This window comes from Erpetoichthys calabaricus, chromosome 7 (genome assembly GCF_900747795.2).
Source record: "Erpetoichthys calabaricus chromosome 7, fErpCal1.3, whole genome shotgun sequence".
Classification (NCBI taxonomy): Eukaryota; Metazoa; Chordata; class Cladistia; order Polypteriformes; family Polypteridae; genus Erpetoichthys; species Erpetoichthys calabaricus.
The window spans coordinates 129,531,790-129,544,310 of NC_041400.2; the positions used below are offsets into that span (position 1 = coordinate 129,531,790).

The 12,521-nt window shown below is 42.4% G+C and overlaps 1 protein-coding gene across 6 annotated transcripts in view; it reads right to left on the bottom strand.

Annotated features, from left to right (window-relative positions):
- Positions 1-7,247, bottom strand: part of LOC114654677 (septin-11) — a 148,927-nt gene extending 141,680 nt beyond the window's left edge. For all 6 annotated transcript variants that reach the window (XR_007935396.1, XM_028805371.2, XM_028805370.2 and 3 more), the window contains exon 1: positions 7,082-7,247. Coding sequence is in view for 5 of the 6 variants with exons in the window: in XM_028805371.2 (XP_028661204.1) it covers positions 7,082-7,108 (27 nt within the window). In the remaining variant the exon portion in view is untranslated. The remainder of the gene's footprint in view (positions 1-7,081) is intronic.
- Positions 7,248-12,521: the final 5,274 nt, after the last annotated feature.

Sequence of the window (12,521 nt, forward strand, 5' to 3'; positions counted from 1 at the left end):
AGAAAGTGGTGATTGGAGCGGATTTCAATGGGCATGTTGGTGAAGGGAACAGTGGAGACGAGGAGAGGATGGGTAGGTATGTTGTCAAGGAGAGGAATGAAGAAGGTCAGAGGATAGTGGATTTTACCAAAAGGATGGACATGGCTGTGGTGAATATGCATTTTAAGAAGAGGGAGGTACATAGGGTTACGTACAAGAGTAGAGGAAGATGCACACAGGTAGATTACATCCTATGCAGAAGAGATGATCTGCAGGAGATCGAAGACTGCACAGTTAGATAGATAGATAGATAGATAGATAGATAGATAGATAGATAGATAGATAGATAGATAGATAGATAGATAGATAGATAGATAGATAGATACTTTATTAATCCCGATGGGAAATTCACATTCTTCAGCAGCAGCATACTGATACAATAAATAATATTAAATTAAAGAATGATAATAATACAGGTGAAAAAAAGACAATAACTATGTATAATGTTAAATATTAACGTTTACCCCCCCAGGTGGAATTAAAGAGTCGCATAGTTTGGGGGAGGAACGATCTCCTCAATCTGTCTGTGGAGCAGGACAGTGACAGCAGTCTGTCGCTGAAGCTGCTCTTCTGTCTGGAGATGACATTATCTAGTGGATGCAGTGGATTCTCCATAATTGATAGGAGCCTGCTGAGCGCCCTTCGCTCTGCCACAGATGTTAAACTGTCCAGCTCCATGCCAACAATAGAGCCTGCCTTCCTCACCAGTTTGTCCAGGCGTGAGGCGTCTTTCCTCTTAATGCTGCCTCCCCAGCACACCACTGCGTAGAAGAGGGCGCTCGCCACAACTGTTTGATAGAACATCTGCAGCATCTTATTGCAGATGTTGAAGGAAGCCAGCCTTCTAAGGAAGTATAACCGGCTTTGTCCTTTCTTGCACAGCGCATCAGTATTGGCAGTCCAGTCTAATTAATCATCCAGCTGCACTCCCAGATATTTATAGGTCTGCACCATCTGCACACAGTCACCTTTGATGATCACTGGGTCTATGAGGGGTCTGGGCCTCCTAAAATCCACCACCAGCTCCTTGGTTTTGCTGGTGTTCAGGTGTAGGTGGTTTGAGTCGGACCATTTAACAAAGTCATTGATTAGGTCCCTATACTCCTCCTCCAGCCCATTCCTGATACAGCCCACGATAGCAGTGTCATCAGCGAACTTTTGCACATGGCAGGACTCGGAGTTGTATTGGAAGTCCGATGTATATAGGCTGAACAGGACCGGAGAAAGTACAGTCCCTTGTGGCGCTCCTGTGTTGCTGACCACAATGTCAGACGTGCAGTTCCCAAGACGCACATACTGAGGTCTGTCTTTAAGATAGTCCATGATCCATGCCACTAGGTATGAATCTAATCCCATCTCTGTCAGCTTGTCCCTAAGGAGCAGAGGTTGGATTGTGTTGAAGGCACTAGAGAAGTCTAGAAACATAATTCTTACAGCACCACTGCCTCTGTCCAAGTGAGAGAGGGATCGGTGTAGCATATAGATGATGGCATCTTCCGCTCCCACCTTCTCCTGATATGCAAACTGCAGAGGGTCAAGGGCGTGTTGAACCTGTGGCCTAAGGTGGTGAAGCAGCAGCCTCTCCATGGTCTTCATCACATGTGATGTCAGAGCAACAGGCCGAAAGTCATTCAGCTCACTAGGACGTGATACCTTTGGGACTGGGGTGATACAAGATGTTTTCCAAAGCCTCGGGACTCTCCCCTGTTCCAGGCTCAGGTTGAAGATGTGCTGTAGAGGACCCCCCAGCTCCGATGCACAGACCTTCAGCAGTCGTGGCGATACTCCATCTGGACCCGCTGCTTTGCTGGCACGAAGTCTCCTCAGCTCTCTGCTCACTTGCGCTGTTGTTATTATGGGTGGGGATGTTTTTCCTATGCTGGTATCAGCAGAAGGATGTGTGGAGGGTGCAGTACTCCGAGGTGAGAGTGAGAGTGGGTTAGGGTGGTCAAACCTGTTAAAAAAGTTGTTCATTTGGTTTGCTCTCTTCACGTCTCTCTCAATGGTGGTACCCCGCTTCGAGCTGCAGCCAGTGATGATCTTCATCCCATCCCACACTTCCTTCATGCTGTTATTCTGCAACTTCTGCTCCAGCTTTCTCCTGTACTGCTCCTTCGCCGCCCTGAGTTGGACTCGGAGTTCCTTCTGCACGCGCTTGAGCTCATGCTGATCACGGTCTTTAAAAGCCCTTTTCTTCTGATTCAAAAGGCCCTTGATGTCACTTGTAATCCATGGCTTGTTGTTAGCATAGCATCGTACTGTTCTTACTGGAACTACAATGTCCATACAGAAGTTGATGTAGTCAGTAGTGCAGTCAACAACTTCCTCAATGTTCTCATTATGAGATCCCTGCAGGATATCCCAGTCTGTAGTTCCAAAAAGTTCTCTCAGAGTATTGTCAGCCTCCAGGGTCCACTTCCTGAATGATCGTGTAGTTGTAGGTAGGACTCTAACTTTTGGTTTATAGTGAGGCTGAAGCTGAACCAGGTTATGATCTCCTTTCCCAAGCGCAGGCAGCGGGGTGGCGCTGTATGCGTCTTTAACGTTTGCATACAGTAAATCAATAGTCTTATTTCCCCGGGTGTTACAGTCCACATACTGGGAGAATGCAGGCAATGTTTTGTCCAGCGTCACATGGTTAAAGTCTCCAGCGATTAGCACAAGCGCCTCAGGGTGCTGCGTTTGTAACTTAGCAACAGCGGAATGGATGATGTCACTCGCTGACTCCACGTCTGCCCGAGGAGGAATGTATACAATAACAACAATGACATGTCCAAACTCTCTGGGCAAATAGTAGGGACGTAAACTTACGGCCAACAGTTCGATATCCCTGCAGCAAGTGGAGATTTTGACGTTAACATGTCCAGAGTGACACCACCGTGTATTAACATAGAGAGCGAGTCCTCCTCCTTTGTGCTTACCACAGGTACTTGCATCTCTGTCCGCTCTAACTGTGCTAAACCCGGATAGCTCCAAGTTGGCATCTGGGATGGTGTTATTTAGCCACGTTTCGCAGAAACACAACAAACTGCATTCTCTGTAGGTCCTTACATTTTTCACCAGCGCAGCCAGTTCGTCGATCTTATTTGAGATTGAGTTTACATTCCCCAGAATCACAGAAGGCACCGAAGGCTTGAAACGCCACTTTCTCGCAAGCCGCTTCTTTTTTAGCTTAGTGCCGGCTCTGCTGCCACGATACCGCCTTCTTACCTCGTCAGGTAAATATGGAACCACACCGGCACTGGCATTTGTTCTCAGCGCCCGAAGTTGAGTACTTGAATAGGCGAGTCTCGGCGTGTTAAAATCCATGCCCACGTTGTAAAAGTAAGTGTGTCCAGGGAAGGAATCCACATAAAATAAAGTGGTAGGAGTGATCAATAAATAAAAATAGAAAAATAAAAGTAGAAAAGTACACATACATATACAGTCATACACGGAGCTGCTGAAAAGGCTGCCACTCACGGCGGCGCCGGATGCATCCCGTTGTGGCAGGGGAAAGTGTAGTTAAGCAGCATACGATGGTGGTCTGTAGGATGATGTTGGAGATTAAGAAGAGGGTGAGGGCAGAGCCAAGGATCAAATGGTAGAAGATGAAAAAGGAAGACTGCAAGGTTGAGTTTATGAAGGAGGTGAAAAAGGCACTGGGTGGCAGTGAAGAGTTACCACACAGCTGAGAAGCTACAGCAGATGTAGTAAGGGTGACAACAAGAAGGGTGCTTCGCGTGACATCTGGAAAGAGGAAAAGGAAACCTGGTGGTGGAATGAGGAAATACAGAAGAGTATACAGAGGAAGAGGATGGCAAAGAAGAAGTGGGATAGTCAGAGAGATGCAGAAAGTAGACAAGAGTACAAGGAGATAAGGTGCAAGGTGACGAGAGAGGTGGTGAAGGCTAAAGAAAAGGCGTATGATGAGTTGTATGAGAGGTTGGACACTAAGGAGGGAGAAAAGGACCTGTACCAATTGGCTAGACAGAGGGACCGAGCTGGAAAAGATGAGCAGCAGGTTAGGGTGATAAAGGATAAAGAAAAGACAGAAACGTACTCACAAGTGAGGAGAGTGTGTTGAGCAGATGGAAAGAGTACTCTGAGAGGCTGTTGAATGAAGAGAACGAGCATGAAGTTATGGAAAAGAGTGGTGGAAGCTAGGTTAAGAAGTGAGGTGATGATTAGTGAGCAGCAGTATGGTTTCATGCCATGAAAGAGCACCACAGATGCAATGTTTGCTCTGAGGATGTTGATGGAGAAGTTTAGAGAAGGCCAGAAGAAGTTGCATTGTGTCTTTGTGGACCACGAGAAAGCATATGACAGGGTGCCTCAAGTGGAGATGTGGTATTGTATGAGGAAGTCGGGAGTGGCAGAGAAGTACGTAAGAGTTGTACAGGATATGTACGAGGGAAGTGTGACAGTGGTGAGGTCTGTGGTAGGAGTGACGGATGCATTCAACTTGGAGGTGGGATTACATCAGGGATCGGCTCCGAGCCCTTTCTTATTTGCAATGGTGATGGACAGGTTGACAGACGAGATTAGACAGGAGTCCCCGTGGACTATGATGTTTGCTGATGACATGGTGATCTGTAGCAATAGTAGGGAGCAGGTTGAGGAGACCCTGGAGAGGTGGAGATATGCTCTAGAGAGGAGAGGAATGAAGGTCAGTAGGGACAAGACAGAATACATGTGTGTAAATGAGAGGGAGGTCAGTGGAATGGTGAGGATGCAGGGAGTAGAGTTGGCGAAGATGGATGAGTTTAAATACTTCGGATCAACAGTACAGAGTAATGGGGATTGTGGAAGAGAGGTGAAAAAGAGAGTGCAGGGTGGGTGGAATGGGTGGAGAAGAGTGTCAGGAGTAATTTGTGACAGACGGGTATCAGCAAGAGTGAAAGGGAAGGTCTACAGGACAGTAATGAGACCAGCTATGTTATATGGGTTGGAGACGGTGGCATGGACCAGAAAGCAGGAGACAGAAGTGGAGGTGGCAGAGTTAAAGATGCCAAGATTTGCACTGGGTGTGACAAGGATGGATAGGATTAGAAATGCGTACATTAGATTACAATTAATTCTTTCGACAGTGCAAAATTGTAAATCACAAATGAGTTGTACAGGAATGATAGAAACCATGCCCCCCAAACAATACTTAAAAGCAATACGACTTACAATAAACCTGTACTTTCCTCTCAGATGTATAATTGATATATACAATTTTTGAATAAGGCAGAGCCTCCACACTGAAAATACATTTACTTAGCTGGCTTAATAAAAAAAGCACACAAGTTGATTGATACACCCAGACTGCAGAAAACAGGACTTCATGCAGACAATGAAATGATTGTTGTTTGCTGCTCTTTAAACTGGTGTATACCTACTGTATATTCTTACCTATAGAACTCCCCTCCTGTTTGATTACTGATGAGTGTTTGAGGTCAGTGGGATAGGGTTATTTTACAAACTATTTATTTGCAAAATACTTTGACTGCTTTTCCACTCTGCCTACCCCCTTCCACCAAATGAATAAAAGAGATAATTCTCAATATGTTACTCCAACTACAAAGCACTTTTGACTAAGCAGGGTCTACAATAAACAAAACAGATCCCTGGCAAGAATGTGACAGTCAAATGTTTAACGTCTGTCTTTTCAGGGAGAGAGACAACAATCCCAGGGCTGCGTTTATCAACACCCATGTGTCATTCTGTGGTAAAACTGACTGCATTTCTGTGGTTTTATAGGAATGTGTTATTTAACCACTTAATACCACTGTAAAAGAAATTAAAATCACATTGTGGATTAGACTGTCATTTTTTTTTATTATTATTTTTCTCTAGAGTTTTTTAGTCAAAATCAAAAAATTCAATGTGAGATGCTAGTTTGCTATGTAAAAGTCATATATAGACAATTTATAACATATACAGTATATGATGTAATGTTTAAATATTAGTAATGACTATAGTAGAATAAGTAAACTATGACAGAGTATTTTTGTTATCAACAAGAAAGAGAACAAATGTATACAAAAATGGGGAAAATTAAGCAAAAAATAGATTCTAAACTTACCCAAGTAGATACATAAAGAGAAATATTAAGTAAATTGATAAAGTGTTCATATATAAAACAATTATTCAAATATGGCTACATAAATTAGAAGGCTAATATGTTTTACCATTACATTTCCATTGCATCTTATTGTATATATATATATATATATATATATATATATATATATATATATATATATATATATATATATATATATTATATATATATATATATATAAATATAAAAAAGTGCTCATTGATTAATTCATCCGTGTAGCGGGAAATGTGAACACATCCTGGATGGGTTACCAAAACTATGCCTGGAATTGGATTCATGTTTATTGTAAATACTTGCCACGAGTTTTGGACTTTTCGGGCTCTGTGCATAAGCATTTTGTAATAACTAGGGGATATCACTGCGGTCTCAACTAACAGCGATGCGCTGTCAATCGCCCAACAAGACTTCGCAACAAAGTCGCACCCAACCTGATGTCTGCGACCAATCGAATTTTAACTGAAGATGCCACACACTACTACCTGCATTTATGACTACGTGGCGATAAGGATAACGGACGGCGTGAATTATTCCTGCGGAAAGAACTGCCAGAATGCATTCTGTAGTGGTCCGATTCTCATGTACGCAGCGCTCAATTTGAGGCACTTTCCAACAAAACATAAAAAGAGCGCGACGAAGCAGCATACCTCGTTTAAACAATGCAGACAAGATGCTATAACAGGTATGGGTATGACACGCTGCGTACACTAAGCTATGGCTGCAACTACCTGTCTCTGATTATAATAATACAACAGAGCACACAAAAACAGCGAGGCGACCTGCCCACTACAGTAGCACTCGATGACACACCCTACTCAACAATATAACAAGTCACAAAGTAGGCGGCGTGTACGCATCTTTTTCTTTCCGGGGATGAAATGCTGATGCGATGCAAAGGTGCGCTTACGGAGGATGGGTTAAAAAATAACGAACATGACATTCGTGCCAGGTACTTACAGCTTTTCTGCCAACAGCTACTGCCATTTCCTTTTTTTTAGCTGTAAAACAGTAAACTGTTTCAGAAACAACGAACGGTCCCGCAAGCTTGACTCCAGCACACAGCCAGCTCTCTAATGTGCCGCTCAATAACCGAATACGCTCTCTCTTCGCTATCAATATGGCCTCTGAGCGGCACGAGCTATTGTCCCCTCCCAGTTGGGGGGAGGTGGGCTCATTGTGAACAACCCCTTACGTTGCAGTCCTACACGTCACGGTCTTCCTACCCTCGAATTTACGATTTTATTGATATACACAATTATTATCCTAAATTACATTTAATATTGGCACAACTAATTGAAACAACTGCTCATTGTTTAATACGTCACCCCCTTTCCTTCTTTTGTGTGCGATCCCTGTGTCTTATATTAAATAGGCGCGCTACAGCTAGTAATTTAAGAACTCAAAACTGGACGAGAGAAGTGTTGCTATTGTTATAAAAGTATACACATAATAACTACAAGCAGGTTGCTCGTCATCTAAAGTAAGAGGTAAGTATCAGTTGAGAAATGTACAATTTTTTTTCAATGTGTCATAAATTATGCTTTCTTTATGTTCTACAGTAGATACTTCCTGTAATTATTTCACAGCATCTAAACCTCTTTTTAAGGATGACATCCAATAGTTTTTCAAGATGTATTCCACATACGAAATGATAATAGCCATCAGCCCGAGAGCATCATCAGATTATCCATTTTCTGAGGGCTGCTTTTTCCATTATGTGATGATGTCAAGGTGCTGTATTTCAATAGCATCAGGTTCTAGACAAGAACTATTGATGCATAGGAAGCCGGTTAATCACAAGGCTCACTAATAAATACACACAAACCAAAAGGAAACACTTTTAAAAGGCAATGTACCTTCACAGGGTTAAAAGACATGATGCTGTGGCACTGCATAGCTTTAAGACTTTATTCTCATTTTGACTGCCTACATCCCTAAACATGTGTTTATGGTATGACACATCACAAGTCTAAATAACTCTAAGTACCTGTACAGTAAACAAGCCTAAACTATTAATCCATTTTCTATACCACCGTTTTTATTCTGTCTAATGCTGAATGCCAGGGAGGATCATAATCATAAAATAACAAACTTACTTAATTACAATACAATACAATACAATTTATTTTTGTATAGCCCAAAATCACACAAGAAGTGCCGCAATGGGCTTTAACAAGCCCTGCCTCTTGACAGCCCCCCAGCCTTGACCCTCTAAGAAGACAAGGAAAAACTCCCAAAAGAACCCTTGTAGGGAAAAAATCGAAGAAACCTTGGGAAAGGCCGTTCAAAAAGAGACCCCTTTCCACGTAGGTTGGACGTGCAGTGGGTATCAAACAGAAGGGGGTCAACACAATACAATACACAGAACAGAACAAATCCTCAATACAGTATAAAATAAAAATTTTACAAGTACGGAGCAGAATTTAACAGTAGATGATATCACATAATTTGATTTGGATTTGTCTAGAGTCCTGGAGACCTCAGCCATCAAGCTGCCTCCTCCATGTGGCCATTCCACAGCTGAGTCAGTGCTGGACCAGTCAATCCGATGAAAAGACCCCTCTATCCCACGATTCCTGTGATCCCCCATCACGGATGACTTTACCTTAGGCAGGCAAAACAACTTAGCAGGTGGGCCGTGGCACCTAGTGCCACATTTGAGTATCGAGAAGAGAAACAGAATAGGTGAGGGTTAGTAACAAATTATAACTATCACATTACTTCCCCCGTGACCCTGTAGTTAGGATATAGCAGGTTGGATAATGGATGGATGGATGGATATTACTTATGTTTTAGTGTTAATGACTAACAACAGAGATGCAGTCTGTACAGTTAATCAGCAGCTCTAGTCAGGATATGCCAAACTGAAGTAGTGAGTTTTCAGCCGGGATTTAAAAGCTGAGACCGAAGGAGCATCTCTTATAGTAGCAGGCAGACCATTCCACAGTTTAGGGGCTCTGTAACTAAAAGCTCGACCTCCCACTGTTATTTTATTAATCCTTGGAATCATAAGCAGACCAGCATCTTGAGATCTTCATGTGCGCTCTGGTTTGTAAGTCATGATAAGTTCAGACAAGTAAGCCGGACCTTGGCCATTTAATGCTTTATATGTTAAAAGGAGGATTTTGAAATCTGCCCTAAACTTAACCAGGAGCCAGTGTAAGGATTTGAGAACTGGAGTTATGGGTTCGTATTTTCTTGTTCTTGTAATAATTCTTGCAGCAGCATTTTGGATTAACTGTATAAAGAACAGTTTGAACATCCTATGAACAACGCATTGCAGTAGTCAATCCTGCTAGAAATAAATGCATGAATTAATTTCTCAGAATCCTATTTATTTAGAAAACGCCTTAATTTCCCAACATTTATAAGATGGAAGAAACATGATTTGGACAACTTTGTAATATGCACTTTAAATGACCTGCTAGAGTCAAATATAACTCCTAGATTGCGGGCTGATTCAGTAAAATTAATGCTGATTTCAACTGAGTTAAATGATGACAAAATATTGTTGTGATCAGCGTCATTCCGTCCAACAATTAACATCTCTGTTTTATCTGTGTTTAAAGACAAGTAGTTCTCATCCATTCACTCCGTTAATTCACTAACACAACTAATTAAAGACAACATTGGAGAAACTTCATTTGATCTAAATGAAAGGTATAACTGGGTGTCATCTGCATATGAGTGAAAATTAACATTATGTTTCCTAATGATAGATCCCAGTGGAAGCATGTAAAGTAAAAACAGTAAAGGTCCCAGTACTGAGCCCTGCGGGACACCATATCCACTTCTGTGTAGAATGATGGAGTACTGTCAGCATATTTCTGTACATATTGGAATCGATTTGATAAATAAGAACTAAACCAAGCGAGCACAGTGCCTGTAAGCCCAACATCATTTTCTAGCCTGTGCAGTAAAATAGAATGGTCAATGATGTCAAATGCTGCGCTTAAGTCTAACAACATAATTACAGTGGAGTTTCCTTCAGAGGATATCCGAATGTCATTTACAACCCGCGTTAGTGCCGTTTCTGTACTATGACCAGTGCAGAAACCAGACTGGAATTTCTCAAATAAATACTTACTTACAATCACCATCTTTTTAAATTTCTTAAACAAATCAGGTTATCAAATACAAAATAGTTTTATAAGTTGTAATGATTGTATATTAGACATATTTACTGTTTTACATTGGATGGTAAGGCATTCTCAGAGACCTAGAATGGCAATACTGCCAAAGTGCACTTTATTTATACTCTGACAAGATACTCCTTAATTTCGAATAATTTACCTCGATACAGGTTTGTGAGGAGTCTATCCAAGCAACAAACAGCACAAGCAAGAAGCCAACCCAAAATGGGAGACCAGTCTTTTGAAAGCTACACACAGACATACATGCACAATCACTAGAACTGAGTCAACCGAAAGTTGATAATCTACCTAATAACTTGTTTTTATTCTGTGAGATGAAGGTTATGCTTACACTGGAAAAAAACATTCAATGCCCTCATAGAAAGCAGCTTAATAAAACCCCATGTGCTGTGATATTATGCCAGGCACAGTAAAATATTTATTGAATGTAGAGGCCATGATTGGACATCATCTTCTTCTTTTGGCTGCTCTCGTCAGGGGTTGCCACAGCAAATCATCTTATTCCATATCTTCCTGTCCTCTGCATCTTGCTCTGTCACACCCATCTCCTGCATGTCCTCTCTCACCACATCCATAAACCTTCTCTTAGGACTTCCTCTTTTCCTCCTATCCATCCCATCCACCCTCATCATACCCAGTGTAAATCTTAACATGTTTAACTCTCTCACCTCCAGCTCTTTTTTATGTCTTTTTGTCAGTGCCACTCTCTCTAACCCATGCAACATAGCTGGTCTCACTACTGTCTTGTAGACTTTCCCTTTCACTCTTGCTGGTAACCGTCTGTCACAAATCACTCTTCTCCACCCACTCCACCCTGTCTGCACTTGCCTCCACCTCTTGCCTGGCTGCTCCATCCTTAGCATCCTTTTCCCAATACACCCACCATCTCTCCTCTACACATATCCAAACCAACACAATCTTGCCTCTCTGACTTTGTCTCCGAACTGTCCAACCTGAGCTGACCCTCTAATGTACTTGTTCCTAATCCTATCCATCCTCATCACACCCAATGCAAATCTTAGCTTCTTTAACTCTGCCACCTCCAGCTCTGTCTCATGTTTTTTGGTCAGTGCCACAGTCTGCAACCCATATAACATAGTTGGTCTCACTACTGTCCTGGAGACCTCTTGCTCCTACCCATCTGTCACAAATTATTCCTGACACTCTTCTCCACCCATTCCACCCTGCCTGCACTCTCTTCTTTACCTCTCTTCAACAATCCCTGTTACTCTGTACTGTTAATCCCAAGTATGTAAAATCATCCACCGTCACCAACCTTTCTCCCTGAATCCTCATCATTTCACTGACCTCCCTCTCATTTACACACATGTATTCTGTCTTGTTCCTACTGACCTTCATTCCACTCCTCTCTAGAGCATATCTCCACCTTTCCAGGGTCTCCTCAACCTGCTCTCTACTCTTGCTACAGATCACAATGTCATCAGTAAACATCATAGTCCACAGGGACTCCTGTCTAATCTCGTCTGTCAACCTGTCCGTCACCATTACAAATAAGAAAGTGCTTAGAGCCAATCCCTAATGTAATCCCACCTCTACGTTGAATGCATCTGACACTCCTACCACAGACCTCACCACTGTCACACCTCGTACAAATTCTGTGTAACTCTTACAAACTTCTCTGCCACTCCCGACTTCCTCATACAATACCACAACTGCTCTCAAGGCACCCTGTCATATGCTTTCTCCTGGTCCACAAAAATGCAATGCAGCTGCTTTTGGCCTTCTTTATACTTATTGATCAACACCCTCAGAGTAAACATTGCATCAGTGGTGCTCTTTCCTGGCATGAAACCATACTGCTGCTCACTAATCATCATCTCCCTTCTTAACCTAGCTTCCACTACTCTTTCCCATAGCTTTATGCAGTGGCTCATCAATTTTATCCCCATGTACCGGTAGTTACTATAGCTCTGCAAATCCCCCTTATTCTTAAAAATTGGCACTAGTACACTTCTTCTCCACTCCTCAGGCATCCTCTCACTTTCCAAGATTCAATTAAACAGTCTGGTTAAAAACTCCACTGCCATCTCTCCTAAACACCTCCATGCTTCCACAGGTATGTTATCTGGACCAACAGCCTTTCCATTCATCATCCTTTTCATAGCTGTCCTTACTTCCTCCTTGCTAATCTGTTGCACTTCCTGATTCACTATCGCCACATCATCCAACCTTCTCTCTCTTATTCTCTTCATTCATCAGCCTCTCAAAGTATCCATCTGCTC